General features: G+C 36.4%; 2 protein-coding genes across 5 annotated transcripts; one reads left to right on the forward strand and one right to left on the reverse strand.

The window, feature by feature from the left end:
* Positions 1-11,953: 11,953 nt before the first annotated feature.
* On the forward strand, positions 11,954-15,364 carry LOC122072042 (IQ domain-containing protein IQM2-like). The gene is made up of 9 exons (XM_042636558.1): positions 11,954-12,214; positions 12,554-13,101; positions 13,186-13,300; positions 13,397-13,462; positions 13,543-13,631; positions 13,728-13,818; positions 13,908-14,147; positions 14,280-14,381; positions 14,499-15,364. The coding sequence occupies exons 2-9, from the start codon at positions 12,614-12,616 to the stop codon at positions 15,174-15,176; spliced, it is 1,869 nt and encodes a 622-aa protein (XP_042492492.1). The 5' UTR covers positions 11,954-12,214; positions 12,554-12,613; the 3' UTR covers positions 15,177-15,364.
* Positions 15,365-21,915: 6,551 nt separating this feature from the next.
* On the reverse strand, positions 21,916-27,862 carry LOC122092371 (transcription initiation factor TFIID subunit 7). 4 transcript variants are annotated; one of them, XM_042662692.1, is made up of 6 exons: positions 27,736-27,862; positions 24,128-24,280; positions 23,028-23,161; positions 22,827-22,946; positions 22,666-22,735; positions 21,916-22,248 (listed from the first exon to the last, which is right to left on the reverse strand). In XM_042662692.1, exons 2-6 carry the CDS (start codon positions 24,240-24,242, stop codon positions 22,076-22,078), a joined length of 612 nt encoding a protein of 203 aa, XP_042518626.1. In that variant the 5' UTR covers positions 24,243-24,280; positions 27,736-27,862; the 3' UTR covers positions 21,916-22,075. The 4 variants fall into 4 exon arrangements, with proteins under 4 accessions (XP_042518626.1, XP_042518619.1, XP_042518637.1 ...); XM_042662685.1 differs by having other exon boundaries at positions 24,128-24,350; positions 27,736-27,847; XM_042662703.1 differs by having other exon boundaries at positions 21,916-22,239; positions 24,128-24,350; positions 27,736-27,844.
* Between the last annotated feature and the right edge of the window lie 84 nt (positions 27,863-27,946).

Here is a 27,946-nt window from a genome sequence, read left to right on the forward strand (position 1 = left end):
TCATTAAATGGCTGGAAGTGAAAGTCCATTGGCTCCAAACTGTTCATCCAGGTATCAATAGGATTCCATGAACCTGTACAGCTTGGATCAGGATCACAGTTGTTCTTATCTTTTATTCTTTTATTAAAATGGGAGTAGGGGATCACTGCCAGTCTGTGTGGCCCCTGCACCAATGGGGGGAGGGCAATGAGAGCACACATTCCTATGCCCCACCCCGCCGCTTGCCTGGCACCTAAACAGGTGTACCAGGTGCTATGGCGCTGAAGTAACCCATGCCATAATCCCAGGAAAAGCTCGAATGACCTTCAACAAAAGGGTACATGTACTCGAAACTGACACAGGTGGGCAGGTAGAGAATACCTAAGGGTGCGAGACAACTCTCTCTAAGGATTGAGTCCTTAGATTTCCGAAATAGTGTAAAAAGAAGTGCTTTGAATCATTGCTATTTGACTCGGACCTGTTCTAAAAAAGTCGAGGTGTTTTGAATTGTTTGTTGACACGGACAAACTCGCATTCCCCTTGTTTGGGTGCAGGCACTACCCAGCCTGGCAGGAATCTTTTTCTCTTAAAATGGGGGTGAGGGTTATTCATGATGCCAGTGGTGGGAAATCTCCCATGCCACACCAATGGTAGCGTGGAGAATGACATTATAACATAGGCCCACATGGTGAAGGTAGGAGATGGGAAAAAAAAAACATAAAATGTGAGGGCCATGGTACACTGGCATCAGTGGTATCTTTTTCCCCTGAAACAGAAAACAGTAAATCTATAATGACCTGCCCCCACTCCTTGCGAAACACAGCAAGGCAGATATAGTAGGGCTTGAAAGTCTTAAAATGGGTAAAAACTACCACATAGCCACAGGTCATAGTTGACAAAGCCTTATTCAACTACCTTGCCCATTGAAGCCTGCACCATACCCACCCCAAAATTGGAGTTTATCCATTTCACTGGTCCCATTGTCATCCCTAATCCACGTTCCAAGGGTATGGGTATGACTGTCTGTCTTGCTCTGACTTCTGAGAGGTCCAAAGAAACCCTAGAAACCTGTTTGATATCAGGAGTTATGGCACAAGATAAGAACCAACCGACCAAAGTTCACAACCTTCATTCCCCAGTCAGGCCCATACAGTACAACCCCCAACCAAAAAGGAAAAAATAATTTTTGTTTCTAATTAAGGAAGTATTTTCCTCACTTTTTGGTGCAGTTATTCTGCAATGGTATATGCATTGCTGTTTGGTTAGCAATAAAAGAAAAGGAGAATTTTTGAAAAAGAAGAGAGAGAGAAATAAATTCATTGATTTCATCATTGCTTTTGCGGTGTGGAATGACCTCTATAGGGGATCCCTTACAGTACAAGGGTCTTATCGGTCTATACATTTTTTTTTTTTTGGGGGGGGGGGGGGTGTGGTGGACCAGGACTGGCTGTCCTATTCTTTTATTGCATTTATCTATTTCTGGCGGACCAAATGCTCTTTTGGGTTCAGACCTTTTCATTGATCATTTAGGCATTTGACAGTACTATTAATGAAAATTATCTTCAACCATACAATGGTTTCAATGGCTGAAAAATCAGAAAGAAATCATTCATTACATTAGTGGCCATTTTGGGTCAATAAGTTTGGGATGTGGGTAATGGAAGAAGTGTCAAACCCATTAAAGAAAGTGGGGTTTTGACTTTGACCCATTATGTAAAAATCCCTGAACTATATAGTTGGATAGGGTTTAGGGCCAATACAACAAAATTGACCCATTAAGTTAGAGAGATGGCAAGAACCAGAATGGTGAGGAAAGCCAGCACAAGACCAGTGAAAGTCAAAAGCTTGCATGGAAAAAGAATGAAGAATAGGTCAAGATTCTGGAAGTGATGGGGAAACTTGTAATGCAAGGTTGTAATGGTGTGAGGTATTAGATTTGAGCTTCTTGACAATGAAGGAAATAGATTTTTTTAGAGAAACAGAATTAGTTTTGTTGAACATAGAGAAATCTTAGATGGAAGAACTGTTTTTTGACCATTCAAAATTTTGAGCAGTTCAATGAGGGCTACCCATTGGAGGTGGAATTGAAGAAGGTTCAAAAGAATTAAGCACGTGGGAAAATATGTAAGACTGAACACTTGAACATTAAATATATAAAATTTCTATTTAATGGGAACATGTTCCACCTTCAAATTCTGATTTCCAATGCAACAGGGAGATGCCTCTTTCCACTCCTTGCTCCTCCCTGTCCATAAGTCAGGGCACAAATCCTGAATTCAAGTGTGCTTATTCTGTTGTGACTGCTGAGCTTTAACAAAAAAAAAGAAAAGAAAAAAAGACTTATGAATAATTTCAAGATTGACTACTAAGGGGTGATTGAAAGATGAACCAATTGACAGTCAATCTTGAATAATGATCCAATGTATAGGTGACACACTACCATCTTTTACGAAACCCCTTATTTCTAGTTGGCGTCTGGATAATGAAAACAAAGATCAAGAGAAATTTAAATTTGAAATAGTCTTAGGCATTCAAACATCTCTTCTAATAACCACATCAGTTAGTCATGTAAATGCCTATTAAGAAAGTACATAACCCTCTAACAAAACTTTTACTAAATAAAAACAATATTTTGAATTAATAATTTTGATAGTATGGTTATATTCAACGGAGACCCATGGATGCCCCAATAAAGAAAAATGATCAGTTTCAATTACATGGAGCCATAAGGAGAGGCAGACCTAAAATGACTATTGGCAAATTGATAAGAAAAAGATATGCAGTTGATAGGTTCGATTCTAGTATGACCGTGGATAGAAGTAAGTGGAGGACAAAGACCCGTGTAGCTGATCCCTTGTAGGGGATGTCCCAATGATGTTGCATTGATTTCTTCTTTTACCTCCTTTTACTTCTTTTTAGTACTTATATTTACTCTTATACTTACTATTATCTTAGACTATATCGGATCCATGTAGCCGACCCCATCAAGTTGGGATAAGGTTATGTTTGTTGTTGTTGTTTGTTTGAATTAATAAATTAAAACTCTTTAAAATTACAACAAACTCCAATACAAATATTTCAAAAAAAAAAAAAATAAGCCATGCAATTGCAAGTCCAAATTGTATCCCTAGGGCCATCTATCAATTTTTCGTGTGAAAGCCATATACCCTCTCGACATAGCTATACATTGCATGATGTCGAGGACAGTTCTAGGCATAGTTATAGGAAATAATATTCGATAGGCCTAGACAGTTGATTTTTGGTAGTCTTGATCATAATTGAAATCGATACCTAATCGATACAAATCGGCCAATATGATATAGAGATGTTTTTCTAATGAAAAAGATTTTTTCTTTTTTATAAATTGAACAAGAATTGGCTGAATGGGTCCATATGTATCAATATCATTATCAATAAAAAATGACAAGAAGAGGAAGAAACACATGCAGAAATAGCACGAACTTCCAAAATGAATGAGACTAAACAAGAACGAGATTTTTTTTTTTTAAATTTTATGTTATCAAAGAGTTGAACAATGAAAATAATAGAAGGCACTATAAAATGACAAGGCGAGGAAGAAACATATGTAGATATAGCAAGAACTTCCAAAACAAAGGAGACTGAATAAGAGCGAGATTTTTTTAATTTGATGTTATCAAAGAGTAGACAATGAAAATAGAAGGCACTATAAAAAGGACAAGGCGAGGAAGAAACATATGTAGAAAAAGCAAGAACTTCCAAAGGAGACTAAATAAGAACAAGATTTTTATTATTATTATTATTATTATTTTTTTTTTTTGTTGATATGTAATGTTATCAAAGAGTCGAACAATGAAAATAGATGGTGAGTGCCTTCGATTGTAACGGTATTGTGAACTAAATCCCTGGCCACCAACTTTGATGACCCATTCGTATTCAACTATGAACACTTTTTTGACTTGCATTTTACACGTATGAAAACTTGAACTTCAGTAACACTCTAAAGTCTAAACCTAGGGGGAGGTTAAAAACAAAAAGAAATGAATAAAATTCTTAATTAATACAGCTGTTTAGCTCATGAGTTGGTTAATCTATTTATTATTTAATGCTCTCTCTCTCTCTGTCTCATTTCCTTTATACTATTTCAGTTTCATAGGATACAAGTGGTGCTACCAGTGGAGAGAGTTGAAAGAAAGAAGAGAGAAGTTGCAATGGGAATGGATAGAGGTGTATATCACATGTTTGAGAGAGGGTAGTTAATAAAATAATGGAGAATCCAGCTGGACTGGTCCAAGTCCAACCCAATTAGGTCCCAATAGGTGCAAAGAGTAGGGATTCCCAGATTGGAGTGTACTAAGCACGATCTCCTTTTAGGGTCAGTCTTTGTTCATGTGTTGCATGGATTTATAGTATTGATATTATCACAATTGGATGAGAGGGAAAAAAAAGTCCACGATCACGTGGATCAATAACAATACTGGTGGTGGTCGGGTGGTGGTGGAGTTCTAATAAAGTAAGTAGGGAAGGGAGAGGGGGGGTGGGGTGGAGGTTACCTTTTGGAGTACGGTGGAATACAACATTCCCATTCCCACGACCAGAGACTTACTTGACGAACGTACCACAGTAGTAAAGTCAGTGATGTGATAACTGACCATACATATACGGTCGGTGCTGCCCCAAGACGCGTTGGACTGAATGGGACTCAGTGACTCACCGTGCACCAAATCTAGATTGTCATTCTGTCCTCCAATAATTATTCTGATCTTTACCTCTCAATCATTTTACCAAGAGGCGTTAGCTCAAATTCAACATCTTGAAGTGTTTTATCCGAGAATCAACACGAGTGCATATGTTTCGGGGCACTACAGGGTGTTGGATTTAAGTTGTCACTTCTTATATTCTATCAAAAGGAAAAAGTTATCGTTTCTTATGCGCAATAGAGAAGTCCTTTCCTATAAGTTGATTAATTTTGAAATCGATTCAAATATTTTTGAAATTTGATTTTTCAAATATAAATTGAATATGAATTTTTGAATATCCATTTACATCTCTATTTGATGGTTAACATTGAATCTGAGGACAGTTTGGCATGGGTGTTTAGAGCATGTCCAAGCCTCTCATCAGTGGATCAAGTCCTCTTGTCCGCATAGTGCTTGGCTTGCACCCTACCCTTAAGCCCCCCTACACTCCCCCATACCCCCAATGAGGGTGGCCCCCTTGGTGCCTAATTAAATATTCAAAAAAAAAAAAAAAAAAAAAAAAAAGGTAAAAGGATAAAATTTAATCAATCTCAATTTTGATTGATTTAAACCAGTCAATCCATACTGTATTTTCTAAGGATAAGGTAGAGACTAGTCGATTACAACCAATTTTAGTTTTGATAGATCTATATTGCATTTATAGGGTTATCGTAGAATCAAGTCGATTCGGAATGATCGATTTGTATTGCATTTCTAGGGTTAGGGTCAATTCTTGGTGGATCCCAATTTTTTTCGATTCATAACAATCAAGTATTGCATTTCTAGGGTTGCAGTCGATCCTTGGTTGATCTGTACTATTTTTATAAGTTATAGTAGAATCTAATTGATTTTGGACAACCTGGATCAAAATTGGCTGAGCGATCAAGATTCTTATTTCACTCTTTAAAACATTGCCTATGGTGAAGAGAGAATATCTTTATTCATAAGACCTGACCTTTTGTTGAATTAGAGAATGCTGACCTTCAACACTAAGAGATAGATGGGACTTAATAATGAAATTTTCTCTTCCTAATCACCTTCAACAATGAGTGCATTTGATGTGACCAACAGAAAATTAGTCCCAATAAAAAGAGTCTTGCTTTATGTAACATTTGAGTTTGGCATAAGCCAACGATGATGATTTATTATCACCATCTTTGATTACACTAAGATTATCTTTAAAATAAAACAAAATATAAGAAAAATGCTGAGCATGCCGCCAAGTTGCTAGCATATGTCATCCTCTCTTTCTCTCTCCTCCTCTTAAAAGAAAGATCTTCTTATCCTCCAACCCTATGATTGATGTATTTTAATTGATCAAAAACTTACCGCATGCCTAACCCTCAAAAACTTACGACATTGCCTTAGTTTATTGGAAACTAATGGCATGCCCAACTCTCTCTCTAAAATATATTAAAGAGAAAGTCACAGCTGTTTCGTTCCTCCTCGTCGTCATATAATGGGCGCCTGTTGTGGTATCCAGCTGCCTAGGCGGTGTGTTGCTCACTTACTACCAAACAATAGCTTTCAAGTCTTTAACACTAAGAAGTAACCACCACCCTTACAATCATACATTCGGGTTAAACCCGACTGAAACCACAATCCGTTGTTGCACTTGCTAATAATCACTAGAAATGAGAAGTGGGAAGAAGATAACATTCCTATGGGTTTAGGGTTTTTAAAAAATTGATTTCCTCGATTCCAATATGATCCAAAATCTAAATTTGATCAGATCCGGATTCCTTGTTTGAAGCCTCACCTGCTGGGTATGGACAATGGGTAACGGCGGAGCCGACCGGAATTTTGTCTTCTGTGTCATAAAAAGAGATTGGCGATTCCAAAATTTCAAAGAGGGGAGAGGGTGGTGGGGGACCCCTGAAAGTGCCTTCCAGGAGATAGGTCTCTCTTTTTGGCCTTTTATGTGTCCAGCTCAGTCTTCACTGAATCCAATCCACGTGGTTGAATGTCATATTTCCACGTGGACGAACTTTAAAAGGCTTTTTGTACGGTAGGAAAAAGAGTCTTCTTAGATGCATGGGGGGATCCGAATTCCAAGAACAGACAGTTGGAAGGTGACGATGATTTGTCCATACACACTTTTATAAAAATTTCATGTCGGGTTTCCACAGTAATAAAGTATAGACGTTGACTTCTTTTCCTACATTTTTGGATCTTTCTTTGGCACTTTTCGGCTTCGCCAGCCTCTCATCTCGCACCACCCAATCCTTTTTTGTAATTGTAACCGGGCTGGTGGCGGCAGGAATTTGGTACACGCTACAGGTATTGGTATCAGAGATTGGATCCGTTTTTCCTACGATCATCTGACTATACGAATCAGCCTCCAATAATTGTTTCATCTTTACTATTAGAAGGATAAAGAAAAGTATATCGAAAAATAAACCATACTTTTCCATTGACACCACCGATATGCATTAATTAAATATTATAATCACTTATGATCGAAATTGATACAATTGGTAGTGACGGTGTCTACCAATCACAAACTTTTATTTTAATATTTAATTTCTTGCGAGGGATAAGAGTACCACCAAATGGGACAAGGCATCATAAAGGAGAGAGAGAGAAAATCGGTGTTAGCTTATGATACATGAGCAGTGTGCTAACTTTTTTCCTTTTTCTTCTTTTAAAAGAGAAAAAGAATGTGGTAACACAACCCACATTGTCATTCTCTTCATAAAATATGTGGATTTTTATTAAGTGAATCCATCTTTTGTCCTCTCATTAATTAGTGTGGTTTTTCACTCCAACTTTGTGAGAAATGAGGTTTTTCACTGTCTTCATGGGAAACCTCTTTCTTTCTTTCTTTTCTTTTCTTTTCCTTTTTTTTTTTTTTTTTTTTTTTTTTTTTTGAGGAAGAGGGAGTGGATTTTAACAATGTGAGGGGAATCTCTTATGCTATGCTAATGGTTGAATGGATAATGATATCATTTACATGAGATGTACAATTAAGAAAGCATATAGAAAATAATAACAAAAAGGGGATTTTTTTTTTTTTTTGAGCTATCAAGGGAGGGTACTCTCTCTCGGAATGACCTCGTTGCCTTCCAATGTGCATCTCATTAATATGCTCCACTCTACTTCTTGCTCTGAGAACTCTCTCCGTAAAGGTACAGGTGTTAGATTTCAGCATATGTCTTCTCACAACCCATGAGGATGATATCATTCTATGCACTACCATTGGCGTGGCATAAAAATATCTTCGATTTCACTGATCCCTCTCCCAAAAAAAAAGAAAAAAAAAGGAAGCTTCCATGTTGGTAATCTTCGGTTGGGGTTGCCTTTTAATCTACGCATATAGTGTTTTGTAAGAAGTAGAACCTTTTTTTCTCTTTTTTGGGTAAAAAAGCAGAACATAACATCCTACTGTAAAGTCTTAAAACAGTAGTTAATTAGTTTTCCTTTTAATCAGTGTAGAATGAAACACGATTAGTGAACCAATTAATTAAATCTTATTAGATGTTATTATTTGGATGTTGAAACATATCTATAACTTTCTCCCTCATTTTAATTTGTCGGTAATCATTATTCAAACATAATCTTTTTCGGGTAGAATCTGGACTTTATAGAGTAGAGACTACTGGTCGGTTCTAAGTTGGGACCCATTTCCTACTTCAAGTGGAGCAAGGCCAGATTAGCAGAAACCAGTTCTTTACTTAATTAGACAGCCTTGCATATGAGTGTGGGACACATGTGCCCATTTTTATTTGGAAAAATGGTTGAAATTTTGAGAAGCTAACCACCACTCTCCCTTATCCATTATCATGTATTAGGGTTTTTATATATTGTGTTCTTTAGTCGTTCATAGTGGTTCATATAGTTATTATTGTGTTTGTATGTATTTGAGTCCCTTTTTTTGTTCGAGAGTGTGATTTCTACATCAACACGGTAGTTAATGGGAACACAATTGGAAGTATTACCAAGGAGATTATTTCATTCCTTCTCTATGTTTAGGCGCAATCCCTACACTTTCAAATAGAATCCTTAATTTTTCTCTCAAGTACTTTAAAGTTTCTTATAGTCTCTATAGTGAAACCTAAACACAAGAAAAATTGCATTGCATCCAGTTTTCTTTGATGAATGTAGACATTCGTACCGAATCACATTAAATTCCTCGTGTGCATGGTGTGTGCACGAGGCATGTGTGACTTTCGGCTTGATTTTTTCCTTGTGATTGCATTTTCGTTCCTAAGATCATGAAGGTTATTAAACTTAGAATTGGTAATCAGATCGGTTCAGACAATTCTAATTCTAACTCAGTTAAATTAGATCAAAACCCTTGAAACTCAGCATAGATCATATTCAAGATCAGTTCAATTGATTCTGATCCAAGTCGACCTATTCAATCGATTCGATTCCAATTCTTGAAACCCTAATTACCATTATTGTCGTTTTACCTCTATTGGCTGGATTGTCCGGGTGAATATAAATACATCATCCAAGAACCGGTCCCCCTTTGGCTCTTTAACAACTACTATCTAGGTTTATATTGTGTTTGAAAATACAATATGATAGTGGTGCATGATAAATACTCACAAAGAATAATCCATGGATAACCTAACATAACCATGTCAATAATGAACCAGATTGAGAGACTTTGACTTGGACCATCCAATGACATTTTGTTCATCAATTTCATAGATCAATCCAATTACATCAGTTAGCACTAGAAAGTGCTTAAAAGCATGCTAATTTTTTTAATTATGAGGATTGGGTGGGGATGTTGTCTATTGTGTAGTTGATTGGAATGGAAAGACTAGGGTACATTTTATTGTAATTAAAATGGTGAACTAAGAAGTTGTAATCAGAGTTCGAGGAGTCAGATTTGGATTGTTGGAACCTATTGATATAGATTGAAATTAGCTGGACCCAGTCTAAAATGGTATAGATATTGATTCTGAGGTGATTTTTGGTCAATTTTAGGGTTTTTTGTAACTGAATCAACATCTAGATCAGTTGGAATCAGTGGCAAGAAATTTCAGCTCTGATTCCAAATTCTTAAATCTTGGTTATAAATTTTTTTTTTTGGGTCCCTTGTTTTATTCCCAAATGTTTTTTAAGTAAATGATTAAATAAATAAAAAGTAATTTTTAAATTATTTGAAAATGATTTACTATTATGTCATTTTTAAGAGCTGTCAATGTCTTACTTGTTCTTTGAATACACATGTATATATGTAAAATGTTATGATTTTACTCTCATTGAAAAATAAGTATATTATACAAGGGAAAAGATACTCTAAGCTATCAAGAGAGCGTTCGGTAGCATCCTCCCTCAATCTTCTCCTCTTCACATGAAATGACCTTATTATTTCATTGTGCACTTTCCCATCACTTGCTCAGAAAACCCTCTCTCATTACACTAGAAGGGCAAAAAAGAAAAAAAAAAAAAAAACTATAACTTCTTTTATACGTTCTACTAATTTTTTTTATTATTAATCTATGATTTATTGTTGAGCAAATAAGAGAAATTTGTGACAAGAAAATGTCAAAATGGGACTTGGACTGGAATTTTTAGTTTATTGAAGTAATTCATGATGATAGCTGATGAAGAGGCTTCTGACTTTCATGGGAAGCTTTGTTCTTGAAGTAACCTCTCTCTCTCTCTCTCTAAAAAAGCTTTCATTTTCTAATCGTTGAAAAGGGTATTTAAGTCAATTAAAATTTTCAAACCTTGCAAAGGCATAAACAGCCAAAATTATAGACGAGTGCCTTTACATCACCGTTAAAATGAAAGCCCTAATTGGCTTGCTAATGATGCTTGAGTCTATTCTTTAGTACAAGAAAACGCAAGCGTTATCGTCACGGTTTGCTTTACTGTGTTAATTAAAAAAAGGCTTGGAGGTTAAGCCACGTCATGAAAACGATTTTACGAGTAAGTGACGTAAGCCACTGCGGTTGTGGAATTTGGTAGTCCCTACACAAAGATAAATCAATTGACCATAGTGACTTAAAAATACAGTATCGGATTGGGTATTATCGGCTGATTTGTATCAGTATTTGCCATGCTCGATATTGATACTAGTTTGATCTTATATTGGTGGAACGATTTTTTTAAGAATAAATTTATCCAATTTTTTCTTTTCTTTTTTTGGAAATTAGAGTTATTTGACCCGATACAACTGATCCATATTAGCATTAATTATTGATACCTTGATTTAAAACCATGATAGGGAAAATTCCTTATGAGAGAAGGTTTTGCGCATGATTAAGGCTTTTACCAATCTAAAACATTAAAGCTTTAGGTGGAGATTACTCGTCAAGTATATGAAGTACCAAGGAAATGAATAAGCCAATGTGAGACTATAACCCTAAAAAAACTCCCAACAATTCAACATTTCTTACATGTAATTTTGGTATACCTGAATCTACATGTAAACAAATAACTTAGAAGAAGGATAACAGATAGACATGGGCTCTAACACTATATTGAAAGGACCAACTTGAATTTGTGTCTTATATTCTTCAAGGTATAAGTAATTATTATTAGACTTGTATATAATTAACTATTTTTTTTGCTAACGACATATATCCAAGTCTTCGATTTGACTAGTCCCGCAGGCCCATACTGACCCCACAACTGCATGAACTCATATATAATTAACTAGATTGTCTTAAATCCTAATAAATTATATCGCACAATGCGGGGGAGAAAGATATATAATTTTTTTGACTAGTAAAAATTTCTTAGGTGGATATAGATATTTACGTTGAACCATGATAATTTATTCACATTTGTGTGTCCTTTGCATATTGAAACACTCGTCCAACAAAAGTTCCCTCTAATACCATTGAAAGTTTTCTCGTAAACATGCCCTAAATGATCTTAACTCCATAATGCTTCTTAATTCTGCATTATATACTGCATAATATAATCAGTTGTACGAATTATATGATTGTCCTATAAAATTTTCTTTTCAAAAAATCAAGTCAAAAGAATTCATTTTTAGGTTTGTCGAAACCCTAATATATTGACTCATTTTTACCAACGAAATGAACGCGGAGCCCGTTCCGAATGCCTATCCGATAATGACAGTGACCAACCCGATATGGTGTTTTATTATGAACTTGATTCCCACGTTCAACCCCACCTCCCCTACCCCTAGACAAACCTAGAAAAAACGAGTGTTGAGATGAGAACTCGATGGAGTCAACTGTCAACAACACGAGGTTGGAAAGTGTTTCTTTGGTTTTTATATATATCGGATGACAAGATTAGACGATCCATCCAACGTATTTTCGCTTTGAACAATCACAACGCCACCGCAAAGCTTCTTAGAGGGAAGTGAGGGTAGCCAGCCACTCTGTAATCTCCATAACCCCAAGAAACCAACCCCTTTTTAATCGGTTTCTATTGAATTCATATCCACCAATCTTCATATCCTCATTTGGGTTTTCTTTTTCTCCCTCTTTTGTCTCTCCAACTATTTTTGTTTCTTCCAAAAACTCTCCATAGTCCAGAAACAGAAGAATAACTAATCCACAAATTTCAGGTTCAAGGTAAGACCGTTATACCTACATTTTTCATGGTTTAATGTCTCCATTTCGTTTCTATCATTGGGTGATGGGTATCTCTTCAGGGAAGAAGATAATATGTAAATGGGTTTTGCAGGTTTTCCTTTCAATCAAGAAAAAATTGGTTTTTTTTCTCTTGATTGGTTTGGGTTTGGGATTGGGATTGGGTTCTGCAGCATTTAATTAAGTGCTTCTTTGAATGAGTTTCGATTGATAGGGAAATAGTTGCATAAATGGGTAAATTACAAACTTTTAATGAATTGTTTCCTCTGTTCATTCTGTCCATGATGATGATTTTTCGCTTATATGTTCTTGTTTTAACAGGGAAGATCTGGTCCTCTGCTACTAGAAAGGATTTCGATAAGATATTCCTCTTTTTTTGTAATGGGGGTATCTTTAGCTGATGATTTGAATGATGCGTTTGAATCTGTGATTGTGAAATCCATCAGTTTCGACAACGTGAGCACCGCAATGCGATCCGTCGGTTTCAATGCTCGAGATTCTAAACCCAAAATACAGAAATCTCTTGGGTCTGGGAAGATTATCTTAGAAGGATCAGTTGGCTTTAAAACGTCTCCAAAGGAAACCAGGATCTCAATAAATGGACCTTCCTCAGAGAAGGAAACTATGATATCGAAAAAGTCACCTTTGGCAACTTACAAAAATAAATTTTTCAGTTCACCCTTCAGCTTCAAGAACAGAGAGATCACTAACCCATTACCAGCAAGGGATACTGAGAAGCATTCTCCCCAACCCTTGTTGGATCCTGCCAGTCCCAAACATGAAGCAGCATTGAAGTTGCAGAAAGTGTATAAAAGCTTCCGAACGAGAAGAAAGCTTGCAGACTGTGCAGTTCTTGTGGAGCAACAATGGTGAGTTTTTCATCTTTCAGGGTCTTGACTGTTTGTCTTTCTGCATTTCGTTTGGTATTTGAATGGTCTTCTTAACACATATAGGTGGAAGTTGTTGGATTTCGCCGAGCTGAAGCGAAGTTCTATTTCATTTTTTGAAATCGAGAAACATGAGACTGCCATTTCCCGTTGGTCAAGAGCAAGAACCAGAGCTGCCAAGGTAAGTTCTGGTCAAATTGATATTTTCTTCTCTTCTATTAATAGATACCTTTTAAAATTTATCTGAACCAGAGGTGTTATTGCTCTTCTTTTGCAGGTGGGGAAAGGTTTATCCAAGGATAACAAGGCTCAGAAGCTTGCTTTACAGCATTGGCTTGAGGCAGTAAGTCCTAGACATTAAAGAAAGCTTCAAATGTAGGTTCCAGTATGGGCTTATTAATCTGATCTTATTCTTCTTGACAGATTGATCCAAGGCATCGTTATGGACACAATCTTCATTTCTATTATGTTAAATGGCTTCATTGTGAGAGTAAACAACCCTTCTTCTACTGGTAATTTTCAAAAACATAATTCAATTTTGAATTATCAAAATTGGAAATCATGTTCTGAGATTCAGATAATAATAATTTGTTGTTAAAAAAATGCAGGCTTGATATAGGGGAAGGGAAGGAGGTCAATCTTGTGGAGAAATGCCCTCGATCAAAGCTTCAACAACAATGTATCAAGTATCTTGGCCCGGTGAGCCTCGTCTCACTTTTGACAATTCATTTGCTTTTTCCCTAGATCGAACCAATTTTCTTACAGACAAACACTGGTTTGTCGTGCAGGCAGAAAGAAAAGCTTATGAGGTTGCAGTGGAGAATGGAAGGTTTTTTTACAAGCAGAGTGGAGAGCTCCTTGATACTACTGAAGGACCCAAGGATGCTAAATGGATCTTTGTCCTTAGCACTTCCAAAGCAGTCTATGTTGGCCAGAAGAAAAAAGGGAAGTTTCAGCATTCAAGTTTCTTGGCTGGAGGAGCCACTTCTGCTGCAGGGAGATTGGTTGTAGAGAATGGTATACTTAAGGTACAGAACAAATGCCATTTAGTGATTCTTTTTCCTTTTCCTCAAGTCTCAATGAGATTGTATATCTTCTCTGCTCTGGTTTGCTTAATCGAATAGTGTTGTTAAAAGAGTGTTTCTTTGAATTTCTTATAGGCTGTCTGGCCTCACAGTGGGCATTATCGACCAACAGAAGAAAATTTTCAGGAATTTGTAGCATTCCTTAAGGAGCATAATGTGGATCTCTCTAATGTGAAGGTAAAAGAATCTCACCTAGTTTTTGGTTTAGGGAATATCTAGGATACCCCAGTGGTGAAAGGAGGAAGAAAACAAATAGTCACACACTGATTTACCGTTGTTTCTGGTTCTATTCAGAAATGTTCAAGTGATGATGATGAAGAATCTTCGAGCAAACATAGTGTTGGTCTTAGAAGCAACTTATCCGAGGAGGACTTGACCCAAGTGGATACTTACTCGGAGATAGATTCAATGGAACAAGATCCAAAAAGTGCAACAGAACCTGCAAAATCAAAGCAATTTCATTCGAAATTGACCAACCTTGAAATACCCAAAAGGAATGGTCCATCTGAGAAACAAAAGGGAAGCAATCCAAGTATTGTCAGAAGTAAGAACAATTTCCCAGCAGAATCTTCAATGGATGGTTATGAAACATCAGAAGAATCGGCTGGGACAGAACATGATTACATGGTTCCTAAGCGGAACTTATTTGAGGAAGATCAAGAAGATTGTGAAGAAGAAATTTGTCCTAAAGAAATAATCCTCCAGAGAATTAATTCACATAAAGGGAAATCATATCAATTGGGTAAGCAATTATCTTGCAAATGGACAACAGGAGCTGGTCCACGTATTGGCTGTGTGAGGGACTATCCTTCCGAGCTTCAGCTCCGTGTTTTGGAGCGAGTGAACTTGTCTCCCAGAAGTGCTAGAGCTAACTCCTCTCCTAAGAATTTATCAGGATTGAGCCCAAAGGTGTCGACACCAACCACATTGTGCAGAAAAACAACAGCAACCTCAAAATCTGATCAGAGATAAGGGAAGAATCACTGACATATTCTTTTGTGTGTGTAGATAGTTGATAGAGGCATTCTTTAGCATTATTTTTCTTCTTTTTTTTTTTATTATTATTATTTTTTTTCTTATTCTTTTTGTAGAACCAAAGTGAAAAATGCAATATCACTTATAGAGTTTTTTTGGGTCTCAATGCCCTTTAATAGAGAAAATAATTTGTAATCATCAAATGAAGTACAAATACCATACTCCAATGGATCAGCCCTACTGATGCCATTTCTAATTTATTCCAATCACCACAGGATCTACCACTTTCCATAGAAAGCCTTTGATAATGGCTGAGGACAAGTAAAGGAAGAAGATTGATTAACCCCTCCTTTTTCTGATTAATTCAGCCAAACTTCTATTTAATTCTTACTAGTCATCATGGACTTATGCATATTCATTTTTCAAAATCCTATTAAGGAGAGAAGCTTTATATCTTGAGGATATATCTGCACATTTTTGAAATTCAAGAATCATATATCATAATCATCTGATATATTTATTTCTTCCCCAACTCATCTATCTGGTATCAAAATGAAGTAGGTATTGAAGATCATTTTATCAGGTTGATATTTAGCTGTTTGTCTTCCAGGTGGAAATCAATTAAATGATGGTTTAAAAATCCACTTGCAGAAGTGGTTCAGGTTTTTCTTCCCAACCAAGGCACTCAGTAAACATAAATTTCAATCATCAAGTTGTCAAATTAAAATCTATAACTACTATAATTGACTTTGTTATTTCTAAATCCTCTAACTGTGATTGGAATTAGTCTTGTGCGTGGAGAAAGTATAGAAACCGTGTGACAAGTAGAAGATGTTTATTTTCATTCTGGCCTAGTAAAGTTGTAATCGAAGACCATTACATGTACTAAACTTTACATCAAAATGTTTCACACATTAGTGAGATTGCATCATATTTTAAGAGTTGTTACTTGTAATATTTTATGTTTCTTGGTGGATAAGCTTGAAGGAAACATATGTTAAGGCCAATTAAGGCATTGATAAGGACTGGATGGAGATGCTTTACCATCCACAGCTTAAAATAAAGGAAAGAATATTTGATAAAGATACATTGACTTGAATTTTTTTTTTTTTTTTGTACTTGCATCCAATCAAATCAACTAATTTTGAGATCAAGTTCAAGGAAAAGCAATATTAAAGTTATATTAACCTTTTTGAGTACAGATGGATTACTTGCAGATAACAGAAAAGAGAAATGGTGCTCACAAGACTGCTTCTAGGCCACAAGAAGCATACAATAAACTATGAGAAAGCAAAGTACAATGCTGGAACAGAAGGAAACAACAAAAAAGGTTGGAGTTGGTGTTCTTTTATAACAGAAACAATTATTGCCATATTTTTTAAATTAAAGGGCAAGGTTCATGAAAGAGGGTTGGGATAAGGTAATGGGTATCTGCAATTATGTCCAAATTGTGTAACCAAAATTGCAAGTATTAGCTGCAGTGGGGAAAATCATCCCTTATGATAATAAGGAAAGATGTTTATGGTGCTCACAAGACTGCTTCTAGGCCACAAGAAACATACAATAAACTATGAGCAAGCAAAGTACAATGCTGGACCAGAAGGAAACAACAAAAATCTTGGAGTTGCTGTTCTTTTATAACAGCAACAATTATTGCCACATTTTCAATTAAAAGGCAAGGTTCATGAAGAGAGTTTTTATTTTTTTATTTTTTTATTTTTGGTAAAGCATGGAAGAGGGTTGGCATAAGGTGATGGGTATCTAAAATTATGTCCAGTTGGGTATCCATAATTGCAATTATTAGCTGCAGTGAGGAAAATCAACCCCTTATAATAATAAAGGAAGATGTTAATGACATGCAGGAAGCCATTTCTTGGTGCTCAGTTAATTTAGGTTCCCAGTGGAGAATAGATCTCTACATTTCATTCGAAAATTTTTAATTTAAAGTCTTTATATGCTTATGGTTTAATATGTATTTAATTTTGTTAATAAAATGAGATAACCCATGAAATACCACTTTGGGACCTAACACAAAAACTTAAGGTGTTACATGGAGATGGTTTAGACACATCCAAGGTCACATATAACCAATGTGGGACTATACCTCTATAACTCTCAACATCTAAATACTCTCATGTACATGTAACTTCAATTCCATATTAATTAAAGTGGGATAATCTATGAAATATCACTTGGAGATCCACTCCAAAACCTTAATGCTCCATTTGGTTGCAAAGGAACATTTCTTGAGGAAGTGAAATATATTTTGTAACGAAATTTACTTTTAGTGCTTGTTTGCAAGGGAAATACAGATATTTCTCTCGGAAGTGAAATATATTTTAATGTAAGGCAGAATAAGAATCATTAAAAGCTTCCAGTGTATGAGGACAATCAAGGTACAGTCTTTGAGACAATATTTGTCAATAATTTTCATTGCAATCTTTATCTAGATCTTTGTCATGAAAATGACTTGCAAGAATAACTTTGTAGAGATTTTTTATGCTTTGAACAACCCATTTGTGTCCTTATTTAGACAACCTTTGTTATGAAACTTAAGAATAGATTTGGTTTGAGAGAGCACCATAGAGATTGATATACTTAGATTAGGGAAGATATGGAGAAATGGAGGGATCCAAAACTCTTAAGAGAGAACCAAATCTGCCAAGACAGAGGGAGGCATCTTATTTGATTCTTTTCGCGATAACTTCCAGATCGGAGAAGCATTTGGTACAGGCTCCAAGTTCATTTCGCTGGCAGAAATGATCCAATCTATTCGGGGCTTGGGGAACCCAAAAATGTGTGATCACTGCAATTGTGTTTGGATGCATGCATCCTATCTTGTATCTTTTTCTATTATATGTTTGTTTAATTGTTTTATCAAAATTTGCACATGTGAGATGAATGCACTCACTAAATAATGAAAGGTCACACTAAAAAAATGGAGTAGAAATCAGATCCAAACTTAATTAATTAGCTTAAACTTGATTTCCTAACTTCAACTTATGCTGCTTGAAATAGACCCATATATAATAGACAAAGACACAAGACAAAATGCATGCATCCAAACACAATCGCATTGATCATTGGCCGATTTGGTTCTCTCCAAGAGTTTTGGATTCTTCCCTTTCTCCATATCTCTGATCCAAAAATACCATTCTCTATTATGCTCTCTTAAACCAAATCTATTCTAAATTTTCATAATAAAGGTTGTTTAAATGAGGATACACATGGGTTGTCTGGGAAGAAAGCATCACAATCTCTACAAAGTTGATCTTGCAAGTCATTTTCAAGACAAAAACTATACAAAGTACAGACAAGATTGCTGTGAGAAGTTGTTGATAAAGATCTCTCAAAACTGTACCTTGATCGTCCTTATACACTAGAAGCATTTAGATGATTCTTATGAAACTATCACATGGAACTTTCATTGATTCCAAGAATAATTATAAAGGCAAGGAAGTGAAATTTTTAAAATTAAAAAAAATGAAGTTTTGTATTCATTACTCAACAAGATTGTATAAACTACTTAAACTTCTTATCATATTTAGTAATGATACTTTTTTAGATATATAATTTTTGGAAGAAAGAATGATAACTGACTGTGTGTGTTTATGCCTAAGACACAACATTGCGAAAAGATCGCGCTGCCCCATGTTGAAGATGTTCGCGTGTGCTCTCACATTGGCCACAGGCTTTGGCATGCATGTACCTGCATGATCTGGTAGTGTTTTCATGCCTATGGTTTTTATTTTACTTTTTAATGTCAAAGGATTTTGATGCAAGGTAAGTGAAATTTAATAACCAAACAAAGAATGATTATAGTCATTGATACATGTGGGATAATGATTACAAAAGTTTCTTTTTTAGTTATAAAATTCACTTCTCTTCGTTTTACCTTCCCATTCAACCAAATGGAACCAAAATAAAAATGGTTAACTCAATAAAATTGATAAATTCTATGTAACTTAGAAAAAAATTGAAAGGACTTTAGTGGAAGAGGAATTTAAGGACAAGTGATCGAGTCACCATTCCTACTTTTGACAATTTAATCATAAGGTTTGGGGAAAAAGGCAAGCATGTGATCACATGTTCGATCACACCTTGTCACAAGCTTTCTTTCTCTCTCTCTCTCTCTCTCTCTCTCTTCTCATTTAATGATGTTGGCTATTTTCAATGGATCAACAGCCATTAAAACTCATTGTTTTCTAAGTGTGTATGGTACTAATACGATACGGAAAAATTGATTGCCCAGTAGGGTAAGAACACGTGGTATCTAAGGAAATGACACGTGTCGCTCACCTGATAGAGGCTGCAAAGAGCTTGACCGTGTCAACCGCATGAAGAGAATATTCCTCACGAAGGGGATAAGACGTATCCGGGTAAGACTCGAAGAGGAAAGGAAGTGAACCCGAGGAGGACTCCTCCAAGAAAAATAGAAACCCTAAACCCTAAGGACTATAAGAGAGGGCCCGAGCGAAGGAAAAAAGGTAAGCAAAAAAACCCACACCATTACCCTTGTGAAAAGCTGTGCGGCCGATCTCTAACTTGGGCATCGGAGGACTAACCCCGGATAAACATCCGGGCCTCTGCCTTCTGTGTTTGTGCAGGATCAGCTCATATGGATTTTCGGCAGCAACATAATATAAAGGGGGTGGGAGCGTATCAATCATTCTCCTTAAAATTTAAAAAATAAAATGAAATTTTACAATCCAGCCCTAATTTTTTATTTATTTTTATTTTATTTTTGGGGTGGGGTGGGGTGCAGTGTTATCAATTCGGCCGAATAATTCGCGAATTATTCGGCCGAACCGAATTTTTCCAAATTTTATCAAAAATTCTGACCGAATCCGAATTAAAAATAAAATTCTTTAAAATTCGTGGATTTTTCAAAAATGAATATAAGTCGCGAATAATTCGGACCGAATCCGAATTAAACCGAATTATTCGGTCCATTTAAACATTATTTTAAAAAAAAAACCAAAAAAAACAATAAAAAATAATTAAAAAAAAAAAAACCCCAATAAGCTTTTTTGACCGAATCGTTAAATTAATCAATCGAATTATTCCGAATAATTCTCCGCCCGAATAATTCCCGAATCCGAATTTGTTAACTATGGTGGGGTGGGGTTACCTTCAACCTATTGTAACTTTTTTGTTTTCATTATAAGTAACTTTTTCTTTCCCTCTTTTCTTAGATACTCTTTTTTTTTTTTCATGAGACTTTAGTTAAATTGAAACATAATGATCTAATCAAACTTACATTTTCATTTCCTTGAGGTACCAAAAATTTAAAATTAATGTTCAAATGTTAATAAGGAAGGCTAGAACTGCATGATTCTCTATGTAATTACATACTATTTGTTTTCCCTTTTTGTTTTATTTAACGAATTTTAGTTTCAAATTAAACAAATATATATATGTTTAGGGTCCTCAATCACAAACGTATTCTCACCACCATTAGGTCATTTCCATCATTATCATATATTGTTATCATCATCATCATCATTTTTAAAAGTTTGGATTGGAGACTGATAAAGGGTAGCTAATTCTTGTGATGCAAACAAAGTTGACCAGCTGTTTCAGTCGGATTCGTTCCTCAATCTTTACCAGCTGTTTTCATGCTTGGATCAGCTTGAGCTTCAGTCATTTTCTTCCCAAAGAGAATTGAAACTCATGCCCGCAAGATGAGGAAGATGTCTCCGGTGAAAGCTCTTGCTGATTAAAAGATCTGAGATTAGTTTAACTCTTATCACTCATTTTCTCCGAAACTTGGTGAATGTTGAAACTCATGCAGTACCAAACAAACTATACCTGATGCATGTCAAGAGAGAGAGAGAGAAATCACAAGCCATGACGACAATATGACACTTAATTGAGTATGGTTCCATGAGACTCAAAATTTGATGTGCATGATCCTACCGCTCTAGATCGGGTAGTCCTTTCTAAGCAGAAATGATGTGAGATCAACATTCATATCATTGATACGAGAACGAGTGAGAGCACCAGAGTCTCAAACTAAGATCCACGAGAGCTTCACTCCATGGTCTCTATTCAAGTGGCAGTACCATGCTTTTGAATTGACATCCACATACGCCTACTCTTGATCAAGCAGCCCTTTGTAAAGAACTCCGCCATACTCCAAAGTCTGTCTGCGGCCAAGTAGCCATTTCCTAGCGACTTTTCTCTAGCATCAAACTACCCCTTTTGTATGAAGGTTAGGACCGGAAATCAACTACTCTAATGCCATTGATATGAACCTGAAGAGAACTCACCCTTCCCCTTAAAAATTGACCTCTGAGGTTAAAAAAAAAAAAAAAAACTCTAGACCATATCAACCCACATCAAAGCCCTTGTGTGACCTACGTTGGATCAGCCCCCATCTAACTGATGTTACAGTACCATCACTATTCACCTCCTCACCCATGATGCTTTTATAGGTTCCTAAATTGGCTTCTAATCTTTGAAGACCTGGAAAATAATAAAACATAATAATTCTCGCAACAACCTTCCCAGAAACTATTTTCATTCTCATTAAAAAAAAAAACCAAAGCTGCAGGAGTAGATTTTTTTTTTAATTTCCCTTTTTCTGTTAAATAGATCAAATGGCCGCCAACTCTCTGTTTCCTTGTCAGGCTCACCACATGAAGCAGAACTGAAGCTCCTTGTGGGCTGAGAACTGCTACTTTGAAACTGGAATTTGTGCGCTTATTTAAGTTGCTACTTGCTCACTTGCTCATTGTACCTTAAGTAGAATCTTTGGATTTTTATCATTAGGATATTTTGAGATCCAACACAGTTTCATGGAATTTGCAGACATATTGTACTTCATACAAGTAGTGTATAAATAGGCTGACCAATATTTGTGAATATAATATAAATTTAAATCTTGCTCAGATTTACTCGGAATCATCAGAATCATCAGATTCACTTCTTTCAGGCTCCCCAGCAGCATTGATTTCAGCCCCTGGGGCATCTGGCTTTGGGGCAGGTGCAGGTGCGACTTTTTTGGTTGCATTTCGCACATTGTTGACAGCATCTTCATGCTCTACTGCTCCAGCATGTGAACTAACTATTACAAGTCAAGGATTAGTCACATAAACAGATGGGCATTTGTATGCATAAGTGTAGGTTGCTGTTCTATGTGAATTGCATGACACAATTACGGCATTGTGGGACCAACATCCTATGCCACTGGATCCAAAACACAGCAAGAGACGGGGAAGGGGAGAAGAAGACAATGAACAAGGATGTATAAGATCTAATGGTATAGTGTTACTATACCAGTTACATCATTGCCTTTGACATAGACTAGTAGATCAAAAAGGCCAGATCAGATTATGCAGCCATTTACTTTCAATGGAATTCAAATGTGATTCCACCCTTCTATTCCACCTCAACAATTTATAAAAATCCTCTAGGCTGCAATGGGCATGCATGGATGATGTCAATTAGCAAAGTGAATTTAGAGAATGACCAAAAAGGATATCAACATTCTCTGCAGTTCCACCAGCCATAATGTTCACCAGATCCTTCTCAACCCGTTGAACCAGCTCTGGCTGCAAATCCATCAGCAACTGAGATCATTACCTGGCACAGATATTGCACATTAATGGAACAAACAAGTGCAAATTTGAGCACATTGTATACATTTAGATCTGGTTCCCTACGAAAGCGCCGCCGTCGAGCATCTCTCATTGGAGGAGTGAGGCCATGCCTGTATTCTACATCATCTGGGGCAGTATCACCCTCTTCTCGTACCATAATTATCTGTTGCAAACCAAATAGTCCAAATTTCATGCAATAGAATTGGGACATGTCCCCACAACTCTGAGCAAAATAAATACCAACCTGACCAATGTCTGCTGTTTTGATTAGCACATTATCATCATAGGTTTTATATGATTCCACACCGGTAGGAAGATCCAAGAGAGACGTAGGGAAACGATCACTGCCTATGACAAATGTTCCATTCCTTCCATCCTCTGCAAAATATAAAATTTCAAAATGCTCTTTTATCCTATAAGCCTAGAATCATCATCCAGAACATTTAAGCCTTTCTTCTTTCACAGCCGGACAAATTCCTGTAACTCCCAGCCACTCAGGAAACATATTAATAATCAGTCGTAAAATTATTATGGACACAATTTACATAACTAATCTATTGTGAACTTATTCTTATAGTGAATTTCTGATCAAAGCAGACATGGTTGATTATAAAAATTCCATAAAAAATGAATCTAGAAAATGCAGTTGCCACTTTCCAGATCAATGCAGTCGCTATTCAAGTGTCCAAGCATAATTTAAGGTGCAAATCCCAGCTTTGATGGAAGAAAGTGAACCATTTTTTTTTTAAATTTATTTAGATTCATGGCATAAAAAATACATTCGAACATTGATAAGGAGGTATGCTATCCCAAACTCTCCTATACCCACCCTTAAACAAGAGAAACTATGTAATGAAGAAGCCTATTTAACCAGCATTTAGCAATAAATCACACTGAGAGCAACCCAGTGCACAAGGCTCCCGCCACTGCAGGGTTTGGGAGGGGCAAGTGTACACAGCCTTACCCCCCGCTTCGCAGAAAAGGCTGTTTCCAAGTTTTGAACCTGTGACCAACATGTTGCAATAGGGCAACTTAACCAGCATTTAGCAATAAATCACACTATGCAGCATTAAAACCACTTTCTTTTTTTATTTCAATTTTTTAGGGGGGTTGATGTGGGATAATTAAAACTCAGATGATAAATGTATCAAGAGCATCGACTTTATTCAACGTTTTTGTTTGCGCTTTTATTAAAACTACAGTGAGATTCAGACCAGGAAAAAACTGGTTTCAAACTGAAATTTTGAACAAGAAGCTTCACACTCATCCATTAACGTCAAATTAATTGGAAGAGTAAAAACTTGTACACTGCTTTTATTGAAGTCACGGAGACAAAAATGTTACCAGAAAAGGACAAATCCAATGAATTATCCTCGGATGATAATGCATTTTCATTCAAAAGGCGGTCTATTCGCTCAGCAACAGAAGGTGGAACTCGGAGTATGAATTGTTCTTCCATTTCCAGATGAATCTATTATACCGAGAAAATAGTCAAATCTGGGATGGAAGAATTTAATAAGTTAAATGGATAAATCATCTCTCCTGTATTCAGAACGGTTGATTTACCCTGAAAAACACATGGCAGAAATATCGCATGAAGAAATAAATGGACAAGCTTAACTCATGAATAAACTCAATCTTAGCTTTCTCAGTACTCAATGAAAGAAGAAAAAGGAAAAAGACATTTGGTTTACAAAAAACAAATCAGCACTGAATGCAAGAGAAATTGAGCTAAAACTATCCAGTAACTACAAAGCCTGGATCAGATCTGGCTGACTTAATTCACACAAGTAGCTTTACCCAAAAAAAAATTCACACAACTAAGAGAGGGGGGGGGGGAGGGTTAAGGAATAGTAGAGAGAGAATTTAGATTTAGTCAGATTAAGTGTGATTTCTTGTCAGAATCAATGATTGAATTTTTCTCAGTTACAAGGAAAATATAAAATACCAACCTAAGACGCACTTTTCTGGCAACTATGCTGTAAATCCTCTGATGTTAGATGATGTAGTCTCTAATGTTATATGTTATAGGTTATACACTGTACTCTACCAAACTGTAACTAGGTGCATATCATCCAAGGGCAGATAATCTCACATTTCCTATGATTCAATATTTAAAACACATATCTGTAACTATTAATCTATGTTGTGTGCTTAATCTCCCCTAATATAACCTTACAATCTTTATATAATAACCTATCAGCAGCACCTTCTGATAAGAAAGAAGTCTGTTTGGCTATCATTTTGCCCACTTTTGAAGGTTATAAAAAATTCTCTCTTTTCAAAGCATGTGATCACTATTAATAAATCATAAGCTACAACTTCTTCTAAAACTGAAGTGCCCTGCTCGATCATATCTCAAGATCATACCGTTCATCAATTCTTTCATAATCCCTACTATCTCTTCCAACATGTCCATTAAGATATACCCCTATAATAATAGTTTCTCCTTAATTAATTCCTTGAACTAATCTATCCATATTTTCCCACAATTTCTTCTCAGTATTTTCATCTAATCTGATTTGGGGTGTGTAAGCACTAATCATATTGATTATCTCTTTTCTCAACACAAGTTTGATGGATACTATTCTACCACCAATCTTTTTAACATCTACTACTATTCCCACCCCACTTCTATTATTTTTCTCCCCAGTATACCAAAGTTTATAATCATCTAATTCCTAGCTTTTTTATCCTTCTGTATAGTATCCTTCATACAACCTATGTTTATTCTCTTCCATGTCATACCTATCACTTTTGAACTCTTTCCCATTGAAGTTCCTATGTTCCAAGGCGCTAATCAAATCCTACACTTTTGGACTAGCTTATTTACCGCACTCATTCATGGTGCGAGTAAGAATGCATAAATCTTTGAATTTATATGATTGGAAGGTTGCGAGTGAAAGTACATAAATCCTTGAGTTCAAATGGTAAAGAACATGCTTTAATGAAAACTGCTCTCTAGGAGAAGAGTATGCTTCAAGTAAGCTTGATGTAATGACTCTAGAGTGGTCGGACCGAAATGACTAGGCTTGAAAACCCAAGCCCGAATAAAACCGACCTAACTCATCCCAACACTACCACCCGTATCACATTTCTTATTTTTTTTTAAATTATTTAATAATTCAACAAAAAAAAAAATATAATAGTTAAATATTCATTAGCCAGCCAACTCCACCTAGCACAAACCAATCAACAACCCCAACCCCAAAACTGCAGCAACCCACATCTTCTTCTTCATCCTTTCTTCCCATTTATTATATAACAAACAGCATAATCTAATATAAATGGTTCCTTTGCCATATCAGTACGTCTTGAACAATCTCTTAATCCATCTCAAGCTCCTCCTCAGTACGTCTTGAACAATCTCTTAATCCATCTCAAGCTCCTCCTCAACTCAAAAGCAAACCAACCTGGCCCTCCAAACCCCAAGACCATTAATGGATAAAAATCAAACACTCCTAACATAAACATTGTATATGTGGAAAAATTTTAAGCATGCTTCTTTTGATAACAAAAATCAATATGACTTCCTTCCTATCCTTGACATGATCTCCCATAGCAAAAGAAAAATGAAAACAAAAGGAAATTTAACCAAGGGCTTGGAGCTGGAAAAGCAGGCATTGAAAAAAAAAAAATCAGAGAATCTCATGGAAAATCAACAGAACCCAAAGCAAAAAATTGATAATAAAATGTCAAAGAACCGTGGTCCGTTTACACCAAATTTGGAGATTTTAAAGCCTAGGTCTGACTGACAAAGATCAACATATATATATATAGAGAGAGAGAGAGAGAGAAGGGGAATTGATTGGAAACCCATAGACAGAGAAAAGGTTACCGTGCTCAGATAGATGCTACTTGTGGAAGACGATGCTCTTGTGAAGTTTGTTGCGGACAGTAGTAACCTTTACTTTAGAGAGATGGGAGAAGGGAGGAAAGGTTACCCTGTAGAGGAAATCGAAGAAGACGATGTGTGATGGGTGATGGGTGCAGCGACGGATAAAATAACAGACCAGATTTGCCAAATGGTTTTGAGGTGTTCTTGTGTTCCCACAAAATGGAAGAACAAAATAATTGTTCCCAGAAATGGTTAACACACGCAGCCTATTCCTGAACAGTTGGAGCTTGAAACACAGCCCTGAGAAAATAATATTGATCCCAGTAAATTTTTGTTGCGCTGCTCAACCTCCTCACACCAAAGTTGGAACATCCTCCTCCTTCAGAAAGGGCCGAGGTTGCCCGCAACCATCTCCCTCATTGAAGAACGACTTCCCAACTCCCAGAGGCACTGCTGGGTCTCTCTGTTTTGACCTATATAGTCTCCCTCCTAGAAGCGGAAAAGATAATATGGAGCAGAGGAAGAACGAAAGTCATCCAGAGTGGAGAGAACTTCCCAATCACATCACCAAACGGAACCTTCAAGACGTCGTGGGTCTCTGTTCTTACCAATTCCAACCTCTGGTGATGTTCAATTTCCAGGAGAGTAAGGATTTCTACTTTCTAGATCGATATACCCGAAGCCGATTGCTCCCAGGGCTGGTTAGTTCTGGTGTGTCCCTAAAAGTTTTCTCCTGAACCCCTACAACAAAAACCCACATTTATATTCTCAAGAGCCCCGGTTTTTTGGATTTTGAGATAAAGATCGGTTGGTTGTTGCATTCTTTTGAGCTCTTATCTTTCTGTGAATTCGTATTACAGCCAATTCTACTTCTGTTTCATGATCTATATTAAACCCTAAACCTTGCAGCGAAAGAACATACAGGAAGCGTTACCCTTCTTTTCCTTTGGCAAAAAATGCACTAAGAACGAAGAGGAAGAAGGCTTCTTCTTCCCTCATGTCACTAGCAGTTTTCAATTTATTATCAATCACAAGACCCCTAAACTCATAATCTGCAATCTCATGAGAAGCAGAGAAACATTGATAGAGGAGAGTGGTGGAAGAGAGATTGCACCTGCTCGTCGCTACTGGTTCTCTCGACTCCTCGTCGCTGCCGATGGTGAAGTCATGAGGGTGACGGTTCAATCCTCCCTTCTTATACTGCTAATTTTATCAGAATAGTTAAATGACCATTCTGACCTCAATAAAAAACTTATGTGCCACTATAAAATAACCAGTCAAAGAAAAGGATAAGGTAGGAATGTTGTGATCTGGTGGTCAAACGA

This window comes from Macadamia integrifolia, chromosome 2 (assembly GCF_013358625.1).
Source record: "Macadamia integrifolia cultivar HAES 741 chromosome 2, SCU_Mint_v3, whole genome shotgun sequence".
Classification (NCBI taxonomy): Eukaryota; Viridiplantae; Streptophyta; class Magnoliopsida; order Proteales; family Proteaceae; genus Macadamia; species Macadamia integrifolia.